The sequence below is a fragment of the Eublepharis macularius genome, chromosome 17, assembly GCF_028583425.1.
Source record: "Eublepharis macularius isolate TG4126 chromosome 17, MPM_Emac_v1.0, whole genome shotgun sequence".
Taxonomy (NCBI): Eukaryota; Metazoa; Chordata; class Lepidosauria; order Squamata; family Eublepharidae; genus Eublepharis; species Eublepharis macularius.
Genome location: NC_072806.1, coordinates 21,286,034 through 21,309,464, shown reverse-complemented (window position 1 = coordinate 21,309,464; position 23,431 = coordinate 21,286,034). Strand labels below are relative to the sequence as shown.

Sequence of the window (23,431 nt, the reverse complement as noted above, 5' to 3'; positions counted from 1 at the left end):
GGAAACCAGAAGAGGGAGGAGTGGAAGACATGACGGAAGAAGAGACAGAAGGGTCCCTAGCACCACCCTCACCAAGGCAATTCCCAAGATCTTTTGGGGAAAGCCACGAGAGTTAAAACGGTGTAAAATAATACCTGTGGAAGTGCCTGTAGCATCTATTGTTATGCTTCTGTCTGAATCACAAAAACTAAACTTTGTGCACAAATGCAGAGGCTTCACAAAAATCTGCTATTTGGGGGGGAAAGTCCTTCAATAGGCTCTATAAGCCTGCACCCTGGAGCGCTTGAATCTCCTGGGAGACAGACCAAAGATAATTTGTGCTCTCCTCTTTCCGTCAAGCCCTGTAGATCCCCCCACAACCATCTCTTAATGGAAAACCCAATTTCATATTACCTGGTTTGGGTGGTTTAACAACAGGCCTTGGATACTCCATCACTGTGCAACAGAACAAGAAAAAGTCATAATTTTGTCATGAAAGGAACTGTGTGCATGTCAGGGCTCCTGGCGCTAACTGGAGATGTGGTGAGAATAAAGGTTGCCAACTTTGGCTTGGGGAATTCCTGAAGATTTGGGGGCGGTGCCTAAAGGAGGCAACTCAACAGAGAGCAGAACCACAAGTGACAAAAGGTACAGGTTGGACACTTGTCAGCTTCCCTCAAGTTTTGATGGGAAATGTAGGCATCCTAGTCTTGCAGCTTGGCTCTCTGACTGCTGTCCAATGGACTTTTCAACTGTCACTTGTCCAACATTCCGCCAAGCTGCCTACATTTCCCATCAAAACTTGAGGGAAGCTGACAAGTGTCCAACCTGTGCCTTTTGTCACTTGTGGTTCCGCTCAGAGATGTGATGACGCAGAGTCTGCCCTCAGAAGTTGCCATTTCCTCCACGTGAGAAACTGATCTCTGTAATCTGGAGATCGGTTGCAATTCCTGGAAAACTCCAGGTGTCAGTTAGAGGTTGGCAACCCTACGCCATGCAACCCTATCTGAGCACTAGACTGGGAAGCTGAGTGGAGAAGGGATTTCTTGTTCATCTAAGTTCATTGTTTGAATTGCTCCAGAAGAGTTAGTAACCGTGTTAGTCTGTAGTTGCAAAATACTACAGTCCAGTAGCACCTTTAAGACCAACCAACTTTATTGTAGCATAAGCTTTCGAGAACCACCGCTCTCTGCGTCAGAGGCTCCATGCATCTGACGAAGAGAGCTGCGGTTCTCGAAAGCTTATGCTACAATAAAGTTGGTTGGTCTTAAAGGTGCTATTGGACTCTTTACTGTTTGAATTGCTGAGACTGTTAGAAGTTGACTTGGAGGAAAGCTTGGATGCTGACATTTCAGAATAAAAGCAGGAGTGGAAAAGCCTGTCCATGACAAGGGGATATAACGTAGAAGGTGTGCAGGTGTGTGACAGGCAAAGAGTTGGGTGGTAGGCAGAGCCCAGCAGAATCTGCGGTTGTTCTAGGCTGACCCCGATTATAGCTGCATGCAGAGTCCTAGTGAAAGAGACTAGCAATAGTGATGGCAACAAAATACCATTTCCATGTTCAGAATTCCAGAGGGGAAGCTGTGTTAGTCCGTGGAAGTAAGAATAACCAGGATAATGTGTGTGTGTGTAAAATGCCATCAATTCGCAGCCAACTTATGGCGACCCTGCAGGGTTTTCAAGGCAAGAGATGAGCAAAGGTGGTTTGCCATTGCCTGCCTCTGCATCGTGACCCTGGTTTTCCCACATGGTCTCCCATCCAAGTACTAACCACAGCCAACCCTGCTTAGCTTCTGAGATCTGACAAGATCAGGCTAGCTTGGAACTGCCGGGTCGGGGAAATCAGGATTCTGGTGGCACCATAAAAGGCAAACAAGATACACTTTTGTGGACTAGAGCTCTGGGTCACAAGGTGCTGCTAGACTCTTCTGAATGGCAGATGCTGGGGCGGGGGCATCACCTTCCTGCCCTGCTTGTGATTTTCTCAAGCTGATGTTGAACCAGATGGATCTTTGGTTTGACCCAGCAGGGCAACATCTTATGTTTTTCATGTAATGCACAAACTTCATTTCAGGCAGCAAACTCTGTGCGTGATTGTTGAGAGCAGCTACGGCTATAAAGTTAACTTGCCTTTCCAGCACAGCTGCAAAACGGAGCTTAGTTCTCCCTTTTCTAATCTTGGACAACTTGCTTGTATGTGTCCCTCTTCTTGCCAGTTATAACAGGTTATCACTCCCCTCCTAATTGGAGCTGGAATGTCCCTCCTTGTAGGGTTGGTTTTCAATGGTTCACTTTCTTTGTGGAGCCCCATATTTTGCTTGATGGGGGGGTTGGAATAGAGATTCTCCGAAGTCTCCTTCAGCCGGGCTCTACGGAGACAATACTGGATTCTCTCCTTTGATGCCAAGATCTAAGCCCCTACTTTAGGCAGCTTTGCAAATTTGAAGGTAGACTTGCTTGCTGCCTACATATCTGTTTCCATCAGCAAACATATCATGTCTATATGACTGTATAGTGAGTGCATGCACCTTGGTTGCACCAGGCTCACCAGATGTGTACATTTTACAGGGATGTTTAAAGATCCAGGTATATTAATGTAGGGCATTCACATATTGCTATGGGAACCATAGTGTTCATGCAGAAAACACACATTTGCCATGTACAGTGTGAAAGTATTCCTGGATCCTGCGTCATGCAGCCAAATTAGCTATGAAGCTGGCCCAATCCTTCATTAATCAATAATGAAACATTTAACAGAAAAGTTAATAAACAATAAAATAATAAAGAAATAATAAAGAAAATAATAACAAAATTGCTGATAAAGCACATTATAGCTGGAGGAAACGAAATTCTCAAACTAATTCTGAGAACTACACCAAAAGCTCGCAAAACCAACATGTGAACATGCGTGCCCCTGATTTGAGTGTTTACATTCAGCAACCGTTTAAATCTCTAAAGATATTTGTAAAATGCTTTTCTACAATCCAAAGCAGTATAGAAAAGAATGCAAACTCAGCTTGGGATGCAGCTGGGCTGAGGTAGGGCGTGGATGGCAGAACTTTAGGGCGCAAACTCTGAACGTGTCAGATTTGTACATAAGCGCTTGATAGGGTGTAGGCCTCTTTTAGGAGGGAGAAAGCATTTGGATTTTTAAGAGATTCTATTTAATTTTAAGTTGTAATGTTTTTATAAGCTGTGTTGATCCAAAAGCCTGCATGTGGGGAGAGTGGACTACAAATAAATAAATAAATAAATAAAAAAGGAAAGGCAGGGTATAAATGTTTCATAGAATAGAATAGAAGTTTATATAAATGTTTCAAGAAATAAAATAAAAGTGTAGTCTTCAGATTCAACAATTAAGAGTCAAATGCCAACAATATGACTCTGATTTCCAATTTGGGCAGAATTTGGGTTCAGAGACTCATTGCCCAGTGGCTGTGGTTGTTTTTTTCTGTTTGTCTGACTTGAGAAGGGAGTGTGGGAAGATGGGGGCCTTTCTGGCCCTTAGGTGATCTGGGAGAAGCATCTCTACACACCGCGAGTCAGCCCTGCAGTTCCCACGCCTCCGACTCCGACACCCCCCCAACCGGGGACTCCGAATCCTCCTCGGCCGCCAAGGCCTGTGGAAAAACAGGCTCTGTGAGAAACTTTGCTTCAGTGCCCAGCCCCAGCGGTGATTCCAAACCACACTGTGGCTCAAAATGAAGGCCGGGCTGAGTGGCTGGTCAGCTGTGGACCAGTCCTCTTTCAATTGACAGAATCGCTGCTGATGTATTGGTAGCCTTGGTCCTGATCCATGTTTGTGATTGCAAGTACACAAGCAAAACAGGTTATCACCAGTTATTCCTGATTTTTTTAATGCAGAACAAAATCTCACCACAATACCTCACATCAACAGAGCACTTTCCCTAAGTCCTCCAAAAGCTTTGCACATAATTTTTATGAACAGCCCTACGATGTAGGTCAGTATTATTAAAAACAATGTGTGTGAGTGTGCATGTGTGTGCATATGTGCATGTGTGCAAAGCTCAGAAAAACTGGCTCGCCTCTCACTCCTTTCTAGGAGCTCATGGACGGCTGAGATTTGCATGGCTGAGATCCTGCTTCAAGTTCTAAACAGAAGAACAAAAGGAAGGTGGCAGAAGAGGGTTCCGTGGGGAGAAGACATTTGGTTGACCGTTCATCTCCCACAATTCATCTCTGCACATTACTTCTTTTAAGAGTTTTCTATGGAGCCAACCTGTGCTCCACGCAGACACACATAAGCTTGGGTTTTGGCTTCTCTTAAAAAAACAAGAGAGTGCAAATGGGCTCAGAAAGCTGCCGCTGGGGGACGGAGAGCTCCTGCCTTCCTCCCAGGCTTTTTCCCCCTGTGCAAATCCAGTGCGGGGGAGTTTTCTCCTTTGGGCTGCGCAAAATACCTCCATGTGGAGCAGCAGAAATGGGGAACTGTCTCCCCTCCACAATGTTTTTGCACAGGGGCAGCTTTCTGAGCCTATTTGCACACTCATTTTTTTATGTAGAAGCCAACATCCGAGGTGATGTGTGTTTGCGTGGAGCATGGCTTGGCTCTGTGGAGAACTTGTAAAAGAAGTAAAGTGCAGAGTAACGGTCACTTGAGCTGGAAAGCCAGGGAGGAAACCAGCTTTCAACACAGCCGAAGGCTGCACTGGAAGCTATGTCTACGTCCTACAAACGGAATGCTCCATCTGCACAGAAGGCCACCATCTCCCAGGATTCCTTGCAACCAGTGCCCCCTCCCAACCCACCCCTATCTGTATCACCCATCATACCTGGAACGCCGACTCCACCCAGTCCAGCTCCTGGAACACCTGTTATAGACAGGACACAAATGAGAAGCATGTATACATTTTTCACTTAAGCAGATCCAGGGTGACGTCCATGTCTTGGAACCGCATTCTAGTCCTGTCTTTCATTGCCGTATCTTTCTTTCTGGTCTAGGGATGGCCGTCAGGTGGCCTTCACATGCGCTACAGTGAAGCCAGCCCCTTTAGCCGGCGGATTTGAAGTGCCGTTATTAGAGGCAGATAAATATGAGCAGGCGAAATTCCCGGTGATTTCAGTGGGGCTTGTAAAGGAGACCGTCTTATCAGATGACTTCATGGGGTTAATTCATGGGGGATGTGAGAAGCCACCTGGGACTGGGCTTGGGACCAGAAATGACTTCTGCAGTCTCTTACATGGTTTCCTTTGTGCTGCTGGATCCACACACACACCTTTTTGACAAGAGGATGCACAGGGCGTTCTAATTCCACATACATACCGTATTTGGCAGCCTTGGCTCCGGGCTGTGCTCCAATTTGGGGGATCCCTGTAAGGCATGGAGAGAAATAACTTCCGTCAGAACTCACCTTCTGGCTTGGCCTCAGGCTAGGCCATCTTGATCTACGTGATCCAGGCTTACCAAAGGAACACCTCGCAAACAAAGATTCGCAAGTGAGGAGGATCGGAGCACCAAGATCATTCGCTTAAAACATTTTTAGAACAGGCCCCATCTACAAGGCTGCCAACAAAATCAGTGGAAAAAATCTATACTATATATTAAAACCCTGAAGCACACATCAAATTGAAACAATGTGGATGGAACAAACTGCTTGAAACAAACTCACTGAGCTGCAGTTACCAGTAACGGAAGCTCGTTAACAAAAAAAATCAGATCAGCAATTTTCTGATCATTGGCAGGGCCAAAAACTCTTGGGAGAGATCAGAACCAGATTGCCTTGAGAAACGGGGCAGAGCAGACCTCTTTCGACGGAGTTCCGAGGTGCCACTACAGAAAAGGCCCTGTCCCAAATTCAGATCCATTGCACAGCCGACAGTGCAGGGACCTGGAGTCAGAAGGAAGATCTTTACGCATGGGTAAATTCATATGGGAGAGGGCAGTTCTTACGGAATCCTGGATCCCCAAGAATAGCAAAAGAATCAGTTACCTGCACCAGGTACACCACCAGGCACTCCACCTACACCGGGTACTCCTCCCACGCCAGGAACACCTCCCACGCCAGGAATGCCTCCCACGCCAGGAACGCCTCCTACTCCAGGAACGCCTCCTGCTCCAGCACCTGCAGAGAGACTGAAAGTTAGTTTCAGAGCTTTAAATTCCTAAAACAAAAGGTGCTGAAGACATCCACTCTGACGTAGTTGCCTGGATTATGGTTAGTTTATGCATAAGCAACGGCAATTACCTCATCTATTACAGAGCCGTGCTTGGCTGAAATTAAGCCTTCCCTGGATCATTCTCACACAAAAGCTCTAACCCTGTCACCGGCTCCTTGTTCCCACTACGGGCCCCGAACCAGTAAAGAGTTTTGCTGGCTTCACTCACATTAACGGGGGCTTGATCCTATGTTTTTGCTGAACAGAACGTGTTTGCTGAATGTGCACGCACAAATAGCCGTGATTTTGCGTTTCCCCAGGAAAGACAGCTGTGGCCAGCTATGCAGAGCAGTGAGACGGGACAAGAGGAGAAGAGACGCCCCCCCCCCCACCGGAACAGCTGGGTCCGCAAGTGTACAAGGGGGTGCAAGCAAGACTCACCATATTTCGCTGCTTTAGCTGCCGCTGCTGCTGCAAGCCCAGGCACTAGAAGAGGAATGAAAGAATCCATCAGGCCAGCTTATTCAAATGATTCCTCAAGCCCAGCATTCTGTCACAGACAGTGGCTAGCCCAATGCCTCTGGGAGCTCATGAGTGACACCCAACCCCTCCGCATCTGGTACTTGCAGGTACACTGCCTCTGAACATGGAGGCTTTGCACTTTACAAGTAGAGCTGCAGGCCTCCATTGGTAACCTACGAAAGCCTTCAATTTATCCATCTATGTATGCATGCACGAGCAACATGAAGGAGGTAACTTTAACGAGTGAGGGCTGCAAATTGAGGACGCGCATTTATTTTGAGACTTTATAATTTCTGATGTGTTCCTGTAACAAGGGACATGAAAGAAAATATTAAAACAAACGAACTCTGGGCACCCTGATCTGAAACCCTTTTTTCCTTTCCTCTTGCCACCTCTTTTTGTTGTTTATGTGCTGATCAGTCCATTTGATGAAGTGTTCTGGGGAACTTGAAGGTTATTCACCACTTGGAGATGTCTCAGCTGCTTCTAATAAAAAAGTCTGATGCGGCCATTTCTTTTCCTATTGACCAACATGGTGACCTACGATCTTTTGTCTTGTTCCAATAACACACAGCAGATTTTGTTTACTGTCAGTGCAATCCTAAGCAGAGTTATATCCATCTATGCCTCAACGGGCTTAGAAGCCTGCAAGTCTGTACAGGACTGCAGTGTCAAAAAAAGGCCCTTGGATTCCCGTTTTGGGGCCATCCCAGTGGATTTAATTGCAGGGAAGGGTGGTATTGGTGGGCATTGGGCAATGCTATCTTTTTAGGGAAGCTTTCCCACTCCTCCTGATTTTATCATTCCAGGGGACCCGACAAAGAGTCGCAAGAACCCTCCACCCCCAGGATTCCTGAGCACGGGGGATAAACAAACTCCCTGCATTCCGTTCCTTTATTGTCATGGAATTCCCCCTGAAGTCTGGTTTAACTAAGAACATTTCTGATGTTAACTTCAGAATTAGACAGTGCACATCTTGCCAAAACTAGTGCTTTCGGTTCATTAAATCTCCTCTCTCCCACATAGACACAAGTTATTGATGCACAAATCTGCACTGATAAAACACTGCAAAAAAGCAACCTTTGCTCAGATTGTATTCACAGCTGCATCCAGATTACTTTTCTGCAATGTTTTACTGATGGATTCGTGCCCTCTGGTGAAACATATTCACATGAAAGGAATTTGGAAACAACTATATATATAATCGCATTCCCAACTGTAGTGCTGGAAGACCATTGTGATAAGGAGGAGATAGGTGGTGAGCCACACAGCCCTTCTCCACGTGAACAGCAGCCTCAGGGCAGCAGAAGGGAGTTAACCTCTACACAGCACTGTAGATTGCAAGCACCTGGTGATGGGAAGGGTGGCTAGACAAGGGTGAAGAACTTCTGAGAGAGGGACCTGGCTTTTCAGAAGGGTAGCCCGACTGTTGGCTGACCTGGTTGCTTGGAAGGACTGGCGCGGCTGCCTGTAAGACTGCCTGGCTTTTGAAGCACACCCCCACACCCTGCTAGGAAGGACTGCTGGCTGAGACTCCTTATAAAGGTTACTGGGTGGGTGGAGGATTGTTATTATTATTTCTGCTGAATAAAGCTGCATCCTTTTGTTCATGAATATTGCTTGTTGGGATCCTTTTGAACCACGGGAAATACACCAACAAACTGGGCACGCTCGACTGCATGTGTACATGCTCTGTACAAAACGCAGAACTTAGAACACACCACACCCTGGAGGGTTTCTACTGCATTTGGAAATTAGACCAGATCCTTTGAAACTCCAGCATCCAGGGAGATTCAGATGAAGGGAATCTGGGAAGAACGCCTACGTGGAACACTGTTTCAAAATCACAGTGACATTGTTTGAAAAATCACAGTACTACTGTAGCAATGGATTGTGGCCCGTGGATCTATTCCACAGACCCTAACAATTACATCTGAGCATCTTGGTCCTTCCACCGGAGGAAAGTGCTTCTACTGCTGGAATGGATCCATGGCAAGGCAACCCATGAATTCTTAGGCTAACCGAAAAAATATCTGAGGAATGAAAAACAAGCCTTCTTGGTAGTGGCCCCCTATCGTTGTGGACCTCCCTACCCAGGGACACTCATCAGATACTCATTTCATTCCAGAGCTTTCACTGAGTGAGCTTTTCAGCTTGGGAACTGGTCTTACCACTGTTATTTAGTTTTTGTTGGATTGTAATAATCTATTACAATCCGACAGAACCGTTCTTCTCCAGAGAAGCCTAGAAATGTAAATATGAAATAAAAGAGAAAAAATGCTGCAGGCAACAGGGCAACACAACAACGGTACACACATAGGGCTGCTAACCTCCAATGCCGCCAACTCCTCCGGCACCGGGCACCAGTCCTCCAACTCCTCCGGCACCGGGCACCAGGCCTCCGACTCCTCCGGCACCGGGCACCAGGCCTCTTGCTCCACCAGCTCCTATTTAGTTAAAGCTCACATTTAACAATTACAAGTAACAACCTAGGACCTATAATGACACAAGATCAACATCTGTACACACTTTTATTACGATAATGCAAGAATGCAAAATGCACCCCAAACAACTGGAAACCTAAAGCCCGCAAACAAGATTAAAGAGTGCTCCTCCCTTCTCTTGCTGAGGGTCTAGAACATCACAGTCTTATATGAAAGGGAAAGGGCAGTGTGTTTACAACAGGGTTGATAAGTGGAATTCTCTTAATTCCACTTTGCCAAATTTCTCCCTGAAATCCAGTAATCCATTTCTATTTCTCTTTATAGGAATTTGAGTCAGTTTTGAATCAATTCCTCTTTCACAAAGAGGAAGATTTGATGTAAATATCTATGAATATATGAAATTCATATATTACGAGCACAGTTGACAAACTAAGAACATGGGCCATTTTCACAGGTCTTAACCGGTGTGCAAAATCATGCAACACTCACAGAACGACGGCGTCTTCATGGCGTGATTTCCTGTCATGACTCCGTTCTGTAGCGCAATGATGTCAGAAATCATGAAACGGAATCATGACAGGAAATTGTGCCATGAAGACACCGTCGTTTCGTGAGTTTTGTGCAATTTTGCGCGGCGGTTAAGACACGTGAAAACAACCATGGCGAGCCATTAAACAAACAATTAAAAACAAGTCAGGATTTGTCTGAACATATCCTTGGTGCATCAGATTGCTTTTACCCTTTGGATCATATTACAGTGGCACAATAACAGGCAGAAATCCACAGATGAGAAACTCTATCACACGGTTAAAAAAAGCAACCCTCAAAGATAAATGAATGAGAAACCAAAGAATTTCTCTTTTGAAAGAAGAAAAGAGAACAAGAGGAACCCATTGCTATGTCTAAAAAAGAAAATTTTAGAAAAAGAAATTCCACCCCATAACTACCATAGCTTACAAACACACACTCTCCTATGGCTAATGAGGAGGGTGGCCCGACAAGAGTGCCTTTATTTCGTTTAGCCAGAAATGCTAGACACTGGCTGCATGTCATCTGGTGGGCTAATAAAAATAGCTGCAGGCAATGAATCCAGTGTCCATATTTGCAAGGCTGTTGTTCATATCCTTATTTTCCCTCTTTTTCTATCCTAGGCTGGATGGTTCACCTGTGCCATGAGCCTCTTACTTACCATATTTAGCTGCCTTGGCGGCTGCTTTTGCTGCTGCAGCTGCTGCAGGGCTCCCCGGTACCAGTGCTAAGAAAGAAAGAAAGAAAGAAAGAAAGAAAGAAAGAAAGAAAGAAAGAAAGAAAGAAAGAAAGAAAGAAAGAAAGAAAGAAAGAAAGAAAGAAAGAAAGAAAGAAAGAAAGAAAGAAAGAAAGAAAGAAAGAAAGAATTATTGAGACCTCTCATGCCTCATCTTCACTGGCCAGATAGAAGGAGACCTGGGTAAATATTTGTGGCATGGCAAAACATCAAAAGGGAGATTGCACAAAATTTCATATCCTCCAACACTGCACAGATGAAAACAGGCATGTGCATGTTGCACCCTTATTCCCACATCAAGAATCGCTGCCCAAAGTTCTACTTTATCTCTTGCACAGACTGTATTCCTTTCTTCTGAAATCACCTGTCCTTGTTCCACAATGCATGCCTATCAACTGTGCCAAGCAAGCCTCAACAGCATGGGAAATAGCAGGCCGGACATGTACATAAACGACACTACCGGACATGTACATAAACAGATGTGCATTAGAGACAAGATCTGAGGAGGGTGGCAGAGCATCTGCTTTGAATGTGGAAGGTCCCCCATTCAATCCCTGGCATCTCTGGTCAAAATGGCTAAAGAGGAAAGGCGAAGGAGTCTGGGACTTGTACAGTTCAGAAAAAAGGCGACGAAAGCGGGGGGAACATGACAGAGGTTTAGAAAAGTATGCGTGGGATGTAAAAACTGAAAAGGAAGAACCTTTTCTCCCTCGTCCACAATACGAGAACGCAGGGGCACCCAAGAAAGATGGTGGGCAGTAGACTCAGGACAGACCAAAGGAAGTACTGCTTTACACAATGAGTAATTAAGTTGTGGAGTATACTGCCAGGGGACATGGCAATGGCCAGGAGGACTGATGGCTTTGAAATGGGGTTAGGCAGATGAATGGAGGACAGTCCATCAATAGCTACTAGCCACAGTGACTAATGGGACCCTCCATATACAAAGGCAGCAAACCTCTCAGTCCCAGTGCCTGGAGGCAGCATTGGTGGGGGGTGGGGGGGGAGGCTTTGGCTTCTCTGCCCTGTTTATTGCCTATCCAGGGCAACTGGTTTGGCTGCTGCGTGGAAGAGCATGCTGGGCAAGATGGACCACTGGCCAAATCCAGCAGCCTTCATCTTATGTTCTTATGACTACTTTGACTGTTTTAGAAATCCCTGAATTTAGCTGACAAAGAAAAAGGAGTCTTCAACTGGAGGAAAATTATTGAGGAACAGACTGTGCTTACGGCAAACCACTGGGTAATATCACCCCGTTTGACTTCTGTAGACTCTTTCCTGGTGCATCAATTTCTGGTTTTTTTTAATATAATGATTACACCATATTTTGCCTAGTGTTGGTAGAGTGGTAGGGTGGTAGAGTGACATTTGTTCAATTTCGGGCTTTTATATTTTCAACTGGAGGCTGCTCCCCCCGCCCCTTTCTGCTTCTCAGAAGAGCAAAGGTGCCACCCGATTCCTGCTCTATGCAGCACCACTGTTATCTGTTCAAATCTCCCTGGCTTTCTACACAGGGTGCACTCAAGAGATCTTAAGGCTGGAGCCTAAAAACCTCCCGTCCCCTTATTAACATCTACCCGAGTGAAGCGTTCTGGAGAACTTTAGCCCTTACATATGGGTTTGTGTTACTTTGGCTAGTCTTATTAAAGGGTATCACACAACTTTTGAGTTTGAATTTCACCTTGGACTAACAAAGCTACCTGCAAATACAAGACTGTTATTTCAGACCTTGTGGTTGCCCTGGCAGGGTGAAGGGAACTTCCCGTCTTTTAGATCATTGCGGAAATCAACACGGAGCTAAAAAAGCTATTCTCTTTTAAAGCATCTTTACCACATACACTGGTTCCTGTACCCTGATGCCATACCTCCAGTTCCAATGCCACCAGGCCCCACACCACCGAGTCCAATGCCACCGGGTCCAACGCCACCAGGAACAGTTCCAAAGCCAGGTGCCACCCCAGTCCCTGAGGAACATATATTCATTTATTTTAAACTATTGAGGAATTGCCTTTTTTCAACAAGCAGGCCTAAGGCCAAACACATGGTCAGGTTAGGAAGGAACTCAGTAACTTCGGTGACATTTGTTTAAAGGGGACTCTACACCTCACACAGAATTGCTCTTGGTTTCTATACACACATTACAGTGTTTCTGGGTTGGCCCTGAGAGTCTTGTCAAAGCAGACATGCATTGTGAGTTCACTGTTTGGAACTCCCAGCAATTTCTGGAAGTTAATTCTCAGGCACGAGTGCTTGATTTGAATAAGGACTGTGTTGGGTGAGAAATCCTGACTCTGAGAACAAAGATAATGACAGACTTTTAAATGCTGCCTCTTCAGGAATTAGGAGCCTATCTTAATTAAGTAGTATAGAGTTCAGGGTTTAGAGGACTGCATGGTTTCACCTGTTATTTATATCCTTCCTTGTGCAGACTAGGTTTGGGTTTTTTTTGCTATAAAACATATTTTGAATGCTCGAAGCCTGATCTCAGCAAACACACCACGCCTATTCAGTTTTGCTTTCCAGAGCGTGGTAAAGGGGAGGGGCAGCAGGTGAGCTCACCAACATTTGAGCATCAGAACATGAAATAATAACAATATTCAATTTATATGCCGCCCTTCAGGACAACTTAACGCCCACTCAGAGCAGTTTACAAAGTATGTCATGATTATCCCCACAACAAAACACCCTGTGAGGTGGGTGGGGCTGAGAGAGCTCTGAGAGAGCGGTGACTGACCCAAGGTCACCCAGCTGGCTTCAAGTGGAGGAGTGGGGAATCAAACCCAGTTCTCCAGATCAGAGCGGTTTACAAAGTGTGTTATTATTATCCTCATGACAATCACTCTGTGAGGTGGGTGGGGCTGAGAGAGCTCTGAGAGAGCTGTGACTAGCCCAAGGTCACCCAGCTGGCTTCAAGTAGAGGAGTGGGGAATCAAACCTGGCTCTCCAGATTAGAGTCCCGCGCTCTTAACCACTACACCAAACTGGCTCTCACAAAGGTGCAATTGATCACCCCCAGTCTAGCTAGTACAAGCAAAGTAGGAAATACAGGAGATTAGCTTTAAGCGGTAATGGGGAGTGCTAGACGTACAAATCCACCTAGCAGGAGATACTGATTTGTGGGTGGCAGCAGAAGTTGGTACACTCCGAGAGTAAGGGAAACGGGTGATGTTGCTAGGCAGAGACCGGAGATGGGCGCAGGGCTTTTCCAAGCTCCTGGAATCTGAGGGAGTGGGGCTTGCAAGTCCGTTCCTTGACAGAGATTACTTTTATTGTCTTTGCGCTTGGTTTTTGTCCTCATGAGCTGCCTCAAGCAGGACTTGAGGTATGTACAAATTTTCTGAGCAAATAAAACGTGGTCGCATAGAGCCCATAAGGAATATGTGCACAGAGAACATCGATTCTACCTCTGCCCTTTGGAATCCCATGAATCTCTTTCTGTCTGGACTTAAATGAAAGCAGCAGTTGCTCTAAGCTGATCATAACCATGCACTTCAGGCCAGCCTCATTTGTTTTGTTTGTGTTACAAGACTATCCACAAGTGACGGATAAACAGGCCATTTAATTTACCATAAGCTGCTGCTTTAGCCGCTGCCTTTGCTGCCGCTGCCGCTGCCGCCCCAACACCTGCAGATACATACATAAGACATGGTCACGGTGCAGGGCAGAATTCGTCCAGGTAGGGGACTCATCATTTCACCCTAGCTCACCTGGGACAGCACCTGGAGCCACACCTGGGATGCCACCAACACCTGGGACACCTCCAACGCCTGGAATGCCACCAACGCCTGGAACACCACCAACGCCTGGAACGCCGCCAACGCCTGGAACGCCACCAACGCCTGGAACCAGACCTGGGACAGAAGAAGTGAAAATGGAGGGCACACTGCTGTAGCATAGTGGTTAAGTGTCAGCAATGCCCTTCAATTCTCTATATTGGACACACAGGTCAGTCCTTTCACAAAAGAATAAATGGACATTTAACAAAATCACAACATTCACAAACCAGTGGGAGAACATTTTAATCTGCTGGGATATTCCATCATTCACCTAAGAGTAGCAGGTCTCAAGCAGAGAAACTTCAAAGGAAAATTATAACACGAGATTTCTGAAATTGAGTTTGTTTGCAGATTTGGAACAATAGATCAGGAAAAATCCTGCATTACAAATTCTAATTTTCTGCTCCACACCCATTCTCTATTAAGCTAATTATGACATGTATTATAGCTACCTTCCTGACACTCTAATTTACAATACCCCTCCCTCCTTCTGCCTGGATTATAAAGGCTACTTCCTTTTACCACTCCTTGTATCTGACAAAGGGAGCTCAGACTCTTGAAAGCTCATACCCTGGAAATCTAGTTGGTCTTTAAGGTGCAGCTGGACCCAAATCTTTCTCTTCTATTACAGACCAACACAGCTAGCCACCTGAAACTTTGTTTATCAGTTCCATTTCTGTCTACTCTTCTTCTATGGACCCCCAGGCAGCATCTCTGGGTTCTTCCTGACAGCCTTCCATTCAGACACCAACCAGAGCTGGTTGTCTTCACTTGACCTCACTTACCTTCACAACTCACCCTGGAACTGTATTCTAGTCTTACTCCTAAACAGGGCTTTTTTTCTGGGAAAAGAGGCGGTGGAACTCAGGACTGCACAATGACATCACTTTGGGTCAGCTGGAACAAGGGGGGAGTTTTTAAAAGTTTAAATCACCCTCGGCAAAAATAGTCACATGGCCGGTGGCCCCGCCCCCTGATCTCCAGACAGAGGAGAGTTTAGATTGCCCTCCACGCCGCTCCAGCTCCAGCGGCGTGGAGGGCAATCTAAACTCCCCTCTGTCTGGAGATGAGGGGGCGGGGCCACCGGCCATGTGACCATTTTCAAGAGGTGCCGGAACTCCGTTCCACTATGTTCCAGCTGAAAACAAGCCCTGCTCCTAAAGCTTTTGTGATTTCAGTGGGCACTGGTCACACACTTCCCAGAATATCTTTTACAGCCAGAAGGACTGGAAATTTGTTTTGTGTTTTGGGGGGCTGAAACTGTGCCTTCGTCACAGGAAGCTGACTAGTCCATGCGACACCAGAGCCTTGCATATGATCGCTCCCAGCCCCGAGCTGCTCAGAGTCTTACCATACTTGGCTGCTTTGGCTGCTGCTACTGCTGCTGGAGTTGCAACTCCTGGCAGAGACAAAGAAAAGAAGAGACACAACAGAGAGGATTTAGGGAGAACCATGTGACTGGTTTTAGAGGCACACCAAGAATCTTTGTTGTCACTTATGACAATGAGGGTCGGACTTCTTGGCTCCTCTGATCTCAGAAACAGAAATCCTACAGCCAAGAATTTTATGAAGCTTAAGAGGAAGTGGAAGGAGCCCCATGGCACAGAGTGGTAAGCTGCAGTACTGTAACCCAAGCTCTGCTCACAACCTGAGTTCGATCCTGGCAGAAGCTGGGTTCAGGTAGCCGGCTCAAGGTTGACTCAGCCTTCCATCCTTCCGAGGTTGGTAAAATGAGTACCCCGTTTCCTGGGGGTAAACTGGTGACTGGGGTGACTGGGGAAGGCAATGGCAAACCACCCCGTAAAAAGTCTGCCAAAAAAACATCGTGATGCGACGTCCCCCATGGGTCAGTAATGACTTGGTGCTTGCACAGGGGACTACCTTTACCTTTTACCCTTTTAAGCGGAAGTGGAGAACGTCATAAAATACATATCTTTGGGAAGAGCTGTGGCTCAGTGGTGGAGCATCTGCTTGGCATGCAGAAGGTGCCAGGTTCAATCCCTGGCATGTCCAGTTAAAAGGCTCAAGCAGAAGGTGATGAGAAAGACTTGAGACCCTGGAGGGCTGCTGCCAGTCTGAGTCGATGATACTGACCTTGATGGACCAAAGTCTGATTAAGTACATGGCAGCTTTGTGGGTTTCTTTCTCTTCTGTTCTCAAGGTTCTAGTGTGGGAGGGGGGCACTGGGATCAGAGTGTCTGCTTACTCTTCTGCACACCACTGACTCACAGCATCTTCTCTGCATTGGCAGTTGACAGCGCACAGTGTTGTTGTTCCCATGTGCACAGTAAGGCCAGTGCCCAGACTCAAGTTCTGACCATTGGCGGGGGTGAGAGGCTTAGCTTCCTTCTGGTGCTAGGATGAAAGCAAGGGAGCCTGCCGCCGGTTTCTCCTCCCCCTCCCCCTCCAAAACATGGAAGATCCACCCAAAGAAGCTCACCTCCCACTCCAGTTCCCCCTGGGACCGTTCCAGCACCTGGCACTACACCGGGAGCCACTCCTGGCACACCCCCAAAACCGGGGCCAGGGACTGCCCCGGCACCTACCAAGAAAAACGGGAGGAGAAGATTAAAGGACTAGGAAACCAGCTGGGGGCTGTTAATTAAAAAAAAACATAAAAAGGAATGAAAGAAGGTTAATATCATATATTGTCAAATAATAGCCTTTAGTTGGAAGAATGGTTCACAAAAAGCTGGTGTGCCATAGTGGCAAAGAGAAAGAGCTTGGCTTCAATGAGAAAAAGCTTGGCTTCCATTCATATGTCAATTCTGCAGCGTGGGGGTAATAATACTGGCCTAATTTACAGGGTGGTTTATTATTATTATTATTATTATTATTATTATTCGAATTATCCGAAACACAATCAACAATAAACAGAGATCACTTGTTATTACTGATTGGACTTGCTAAGCTGATACAAGTTTCCACCGGAGACCTAAGTATCAACCAGATAGCAGCATAATATGTACGCTGTTCCAAGTAGCACATTATTATTATTGCTGTTGTTGTTGTTGTTGTTGTTGTTGTTATTCCCTCTTTCTCACTGAGATCCAAGGTGGATTATACAGTGCAAGTAGAAAAGAGCAAGAGTCCAGCAGCACCTATAAGACTAACCAAATTTGCAGACCTGAAGAAGTGAGCTGTGACTCACGAAAGCTCATATCACAAATTTGGTTAGACTTATAGGTGCTACTGGATTCTTGCTCTTTTCCATTGTTACAGAGAGAATAACACAGTTACCAGTCTTGATCTACGCAGTGCAAGTGCAATACAATAGAATCAACAGCTGAACAGAATAAAATAATAAACAACAGTTTGGACATCCAGTGAGCAGATACACTAGGGAATGGCAGCATATAGCCAAGGACAGAGATGAATTTTTTCTGAAACAAAGTGTAACTAGTTAACTTGTTTAGCAATGTAGAACTGCCTAGCAGAAGCATATCTACATTAGCAGACAGTATCCAAGGCATCTCTCTGAGCTATTTCTTATGACGCATCCCTATAATCAGGGTAGAAAGCCCTTCTGAATAATTCAGTTTTGCATAATTTGTGGAAAGCCAGGAGGATGGGAGCATTCCTGGTCTCCTCAGGCAGGCTATTCCATAAGGTGGGGGCTACCACAGAAAAAACACGTGTGCGGGCAACACAAAGGGCTTTGAATGTGGCTGGCCTGACCTTGAATTGAGTCCAGTAATGACTGTACAAGTTTATGTATATGAAGCAGTTTGACCTCTAACAGGGCTAAATGCTAAGTATGAAGAAACAACAGAGGGAGCTGCGTTAGCTGTAAAATCATTGAATTCTCAAAAATTGCAGCGTTCCAATTCCTATTAGGACCAAGCTAGCTGTGATGCGGAATCATGTAAAAATTTTCCCTTTGATGCATTCACTTTTTCTAAAAAATTCAGCCCTAAAAGTTGTATTTCCTCTGCACAGCAACCCTGTCTGCCTTGGTGGTCTCTCATCCATGTAATAACACAGCCATCCCTCCATCGCTTCGAAGCTCTGATGAGCTCGAGCTAGTCTGGATGCCACAGAGCTACAGGGCTAAGAATATTGGTTAAAGGGGGCCAAATCAGTTGCTCAGCAAAAAGTGCACGTTCAGCAAACGTATGAAAAATGGGAGGGGGAGGGTTGATTTGGAGGGGAAGGGGAGCCTTTCCCTAGCCAGGTAACTAGTCAAAGCTTGCTGTGGTCTGGGTGAAAAGCAGCAATGGGGAGGGAGTGCAGAGAAGATGCTGCAGAAAGGGAAGGGTGATGCTCCCCTTCACCCACTACGTCTTTCCTCCAAATTACACTCTTCACCCTGTTGTTTTTAAAAGGTTAGCCAGAGCTCCATATCACCGTCAAACATCTGGTTTGAGTCAGACTCTCCCCCCAACAACTGACTGGTAGCACAAGCCAAGCCAACTCACCACCATAAGCCGCTGCTTTGGCTGCCGCTTTAGCTGCCGCCGCCGCCGCTGCTGCTGGACCACCCACACCTGTAGAACAATTGAAGATGTTCAGAGATGCTTCTTTCAAAAACAATTTTTAAGCACTGAGGTCGACATTAAGCAGACTTTTTCATCCTTTTGGAGATGCTTAGGCTGTGGATGACCAAACAGGCCATCTCAGTGGTTAGAGATCCTCAACGCACGCACCCTTCACTACATTCAGGGAATGGGCTTCACAAACTCAGCAGCATGCCCTTCATGAGCTCAGTAGCGTGCGGCAGCAGCATCGATTGGTGTGGCAAGGAAACAGGTTGGTGGGCCTTTGGTCTCATCCCAGATTGCTTTTCTGATGTTGTAGAGCTAAACTACACGAGATGAATTACACGAGGATGCTCAAGTGAAGAGAGACAAAATGCTAGCCGGGAAGAGTAGTGTCAAAAGACAGAGCCAAAGGCTCTGTCAATTTCACCTCTCTACAGAGCCAGCAAAGATCGCTCATCAGATGGTTTGTTAATTGACAGAGCCTCTGGGGAGGCAAAGATGAAATTAACGAATCCTCTGAGGAGCAATCTCCGCCTGCTCCCTTTTTACGCTAACTCATCTCATATAAAATCAAAAAGAGTCCAGTAGCACCTTTAAGACTAACCAATTTTATTGTAGCATAAGCTTTCGAGAATCAAAGTTTTCTTCTTATGGTCTTAGAAATATTGTTAAGACAGATAAGAGAAGATGAAAACATAAAAGGAATTAAAATAAAGGGATCTTCATATAAGTTAAGAGCTTTTGCAGATGATGTGATGTTTATAGTAGAAGATCCAATACAAACTTTGCCAAGATTACTAGATAAGATCAAAGAATTTGGAGATTTGGCAGGCTTTTATATAAATAAGAAAAAGTCAAAAATAGTATGACCAAGAAAAAGTAACAAGAATTGGGGGAACTAACGGATTGTGAAGTGGTACACAAAACCAAATATTTGGGAATAGAGCTGACAGCTAAAAATATTGATTTATTCAAGAATAATTACGAAAAGCTCTGGACACAAATTGAAAGGGATATGATAAAATGGAACAAATTAAACCTATCGTGGTTAGGGCGGATTGCCGCAGTTAAAATGAATGTGCTGCCCAGAATTATGTTTTTGATGCAAACGATTCCAATTGTTAAAGACAAAAAACAATTTGAAAAATGGCAGAGGAAGATATCGGAATTTGTGTGGGCAGGAAGGAAACCTAGAGTTAAAATGAAAGTACTCTGTAACGCTAAGGAAAGAGGAGGAATGCAGTTACCTGATCTTCGACTATATCATGAAGCAATATGTTTAGTATGGTTAAAAGAATGGGTGTCTTTAACCAATTATAAATTGTTAACACTGGAAGGATATAATAAGCTTTTTGGATGGCATGCATATTTGTGGTACGACAAACACAAAATGGACACAATGTTCCAGCATTATTATTTGAGAAGAAATTTATTTTTAACCTGGCTAAAGCACAAAAAGTTTATTGATCAAGAGAAACCATTATGGATTGTACCAGCTGAAGTGATCAACTCGAATATAGAATACAAAGGAAAAGAACGGCTTACCTTCAGAGAGCTAACAGAAATAGAAAATAAGGAGTTGAAACTCAGACCAAATGAGGAACTGCCATTCAAGTATGGCTGGTTACAATACCGACAGATCAAAGATTTATTTGAGTCAGATCAAAGGAAGATAGGTTTTAGAACTGAAAATTCAGAGTTAGAAGAACTTTTGCTGGGGGATAATAGTAAAGCAATTTCTAAAATGTATAAATTGTTATTAAAGTGGTTTACAGAGGACGAGACAGTTAAGGTTCAAATGGTAAAGCGAGTGATAAATTGTAATAATGAAATAATGATGGAAGCATGGGAACAATTGTGGAAAAATACTTTAAAAATTTCAACATGTACCAGTATCAAAGAGAATGGCTACAAAATGATACATAGATGGTATTTAACACCGAAAAAACTAGCCATTGCTAACAAACAGCTATCTAATAAGTGCTGGAAATGTAAGGAGCATGAAGGTTCTCTATTTCATATGTGGTGGACTTGTGACAAGGCTAGAGACTTTTGGTCTAAAATATGTGCTGAAATGTCTTTAATACTCCAATATAATGTTGTTAAGAATCCAGAAATGTTGCTATTATCATTACACTTAGAAGAGATTAATAGAAAAGATAGAATATTGTTGTTTTATATGATAACAGTGACAAGAACTTTATATGCACAATACTGGACGAGAGAAGAAACACCAGAGATTGAAGAGTGGATACGAAAATTGTTGTACAAGGCAGAAATGGACAAACTAACGAGGAAACTCAGAGATCAAGATCCAAAGGAATTCTTTGGAGACGGGGGGAAACTGAAAAAATATTTAGAGAAAAAATGGGACGTTAAAGGGCAATTATGGTCCTTTGAAAGATATTAACTAAGATAAGATACAGTAGATCTTTACCAGAAGTAATAAGGTAACAATTAGGATATAGAAATAAGATTAGAAAATGGGGGGTTGCAGCGCTGTTGGAAGTCAACACAGAAAAGGGGGAGGGGAGGGGGTGGGGAGCATATATTTATGGAAATGAAGGGGAATGTAACTATCTTAATCTTAATTGTATGTTAACCCATCCAATAAAAAATTCTTTTAAAAAAAAGAGAGAACCACAGTTTTCTTCGTCAGATGCAGAGAACTTCGTCAGAGAACTGTGATTCTTGAAAGCTTATGCTACAATAAAGTTGGTTAGTCTTAAAGGTGCTACTGGACTCTTTTTAATTTTGCTACTACAGACTAACACGGCTAACTCCTCTGCATCATCTCATGTAGTTCAGCTCTTAGACAGGAGTATTTATTTTATTTATTTACTTATTTCAAACTTCTATTCCGCCCTCCCCGTGAGTGGGCTCAGGGTGGCTAACTCCTCTGCATCATCTCATGTAGTTCAGCTCTTAGACAGGAGTATTTATTTTATTTATTTACTTATTTCAAACTTCTATTCCGCCCTCCCCGCGAGTGGGCTCAGGGTGGATAACAACATATTAAAATACAAAACACAATAAAAACAACACATTAAAATACAATAAAAATCCATACACATTTAAAACAGGATGGTGGACAGCCTTCACAGGGAAGGTTAATATTTTATACCCCCCCCTTTTTTCCCCAAGCCGGCGGAGGCCCAGCCTCAGCCATAAGCCTGGTGGAATAACTCTGTCTTGCAGGCCTGGCGGAAGGATAGTAAGTCCTGCCGGGCCCTGATTTCAGCAGACAGAGCATTCCACCAGGTGGGAGCCAGGACCGAAAAGGCCCGGGCTCTAGTCGAGGCTAGGCGGGCCTCCTTGGGGCCAGGGACCACCAACAGCTGTTTGTCCCCTGATCAGAGTAGAAAATCCAGGAAGGAGGAAAAGTCTAGCAATGGCTATTAGCTATGATAGCTGAATGTTCAGAGGTGACATGCCTCTAAAAACCAAATACCAGGGGGAGGGGGGTCAGCACCAGGGAAGAGTTTCACCTCCCTGTCCAGCTTGTGGGGTTCTTGGAGGTCAGGCTGGCCACTATAGGAAACAGACTGCTGAGAAAGATGGAGTTTTTGGTCCAGCAGAAGAATTGAGCTATAGAATCTAACACTGAATAGCTCAATGAAGCCTTCATGAACAGAGGAAGTATACCTTGGAGTATCAGATGCTGAGGATAAAGAAACGGGTACAAATCCCCTCTCTGACATGGAAGATCACTGGGGTGACATCAGGCCACTCACCCTCTGTCAGCTTCCCCTATCTCATAGAGTAGTGGTCATAATGAGGGTAAAATGTAGGAGAGGAGTTGTAAGCTGCTGTGGGTCGCCATTAGGGAGGAAAGTGGAGTATAAATATATCTAAATACATAAACCCGGAGGGAGTCAGTGTGGTGTAGCAGTAAGAGGGCTGGAATGGAACTTGGTAGAAAATCAATTCCTCATTCTGCCATGAATCTCAATGGATGGTTGGTCAGTCTCTGACAACCTAACTTACTTCAAAGGGCGGTAGTGGGGACAAAATGTGGCAACGGTGGGGAGCACACCAGCATGAGCTCCTTGGGAAAAGGGCAAAATAACAAAGGGTTGGAACCAATCAGCTTTGCTGCTGGTAAAAAGGGGAGGAGAGAATCCCCTTTGACCATAGAAGAGGCTGCGCTGGGGATATGCATGGACAAAAGCCGTATGGGATGAAGGAGATACTAAGGAGAGGAACTGGGCAAGAGAGAGCAAAAAAGCTGGCTGGATCCAACTCAATGCACAGACAGATGGATCTGCTGACCACCATAGGAAAATGAAGCTACTCTGTGTTGACTGGTCTAGCTCGGGTTCTTGCAAGTCTGTAAATAGCTATTAGTAAGGACAGCTATGGAGCCTCCCCAGACAGGATCGGTGTCTCTCTAACACACATCCCTTTCCTGCCCTGCACGAATGTCCAAAAGTTCCTGGCTGGTTGCTACCAGAGGCCAAGGGTGGGACTGGATAGGCTGCCTTGGTTGCATACAGCCAGACACACCTTGCATTCATAGTATTCAGCCCTCGATAGCATTTACCTATGCCTCCTGGAAGGCCACCGACACCAGGCCTTACCACACCTACGGTATAACCTGGGCTGATGCCATTAATCGCAATTAGGGGACCAGTCCCTGTTCCTTGGAAAAGAGACAAGAATGAACAGCAGTCTGTTATTTTAGGCCTGGAGAAGGTGCAGTGTATGTGTCTTAGCAAAGAAAAGGCCAGCAAAAAGGGAGCCTCCAGACCGCAACTTACTTTTCAGTATCTCCAAACTCCAAGCCCTCTCACTCCCCCTCCCCAGTTCTGATTCTGTCCCCCAAAATCACACAGCCAAATGCTGATA

At 45.1% G+C, this 23,431-nt stretch overlaps 1 protein-coding gene across 7 annotated transcripts in view; it reads right to left on the bottom strand.

Moving 5' to 3' along the window:
* The window catches only part of LOC129344599 (elastin-like), an 85,145-nt gene that overhangs the window by 6,130 nt on the left and 55,584 nt on the right, over window positions 1-23,431 (bottom strand). For 2 of the 7 annotated variants that reach the window (XM_055001375.1, XM_055001376.1), the window contains exons 16-30: window positions 23,127-23,225; window positions 18,521-18,589; window positions 16,543-16,644; window positions 15,454-15,501; window positions 14,034-14,177; window positions 13,894-13,950; window positions 12,192-12,290; window positions 10,252-10,317; window positions 8,949-9,065; window positions 6,538-6,582; window positions 5,931-6,062; window positions 5,264-5,311; window positions 4,773-4,811; window positions 3,516-3,599; window positions 394-435 (exon numbers count right to left, since the gene is read on the bottom strand). In XM_055001375.1, coding sequence (XP_054857350.1) covers window positions 394-435; window positions 3,516-3,599; window positions 4,773-4,811; window positions 5,264-5,311; window positions 5,931-6,062; window positions 6,538-6,582; window positions 8,949-9,065; window positions 10,252-10,317; window positions 12,192-12,290; window positions 13,894-13,950; window positions 14,034-14,177; window positions 15,454-15,501; window positions 16,543-16,644; window positions 18,521-18,589; window positions 23,127-23,225 — 1,191 coding nt within the window. The remainder of the gene's footprint in view (window positions 1-393; window positions 436-3,515; window positions 3,600-4,772; window positions 4,812-5,263; window positions 5,312-5,930; window positions 6,063-6,537; window positions 6,583-8,948; window positions 9,066-10,251; window positions 10,318-12,191; window positions 12,291-13,893; window positions 13,951-14,033; window positions 14,178-15,453; window positions 15,502-16,542; window positions 16,645-18,520; window positions 18,590-23,126; window positions 23,226-23,431) is intronic. The other 5 variants (XM_055001379.1, XM_055001377.1, XM_055001381.1 and 2 more) reach the window with 3 other exon arrangements.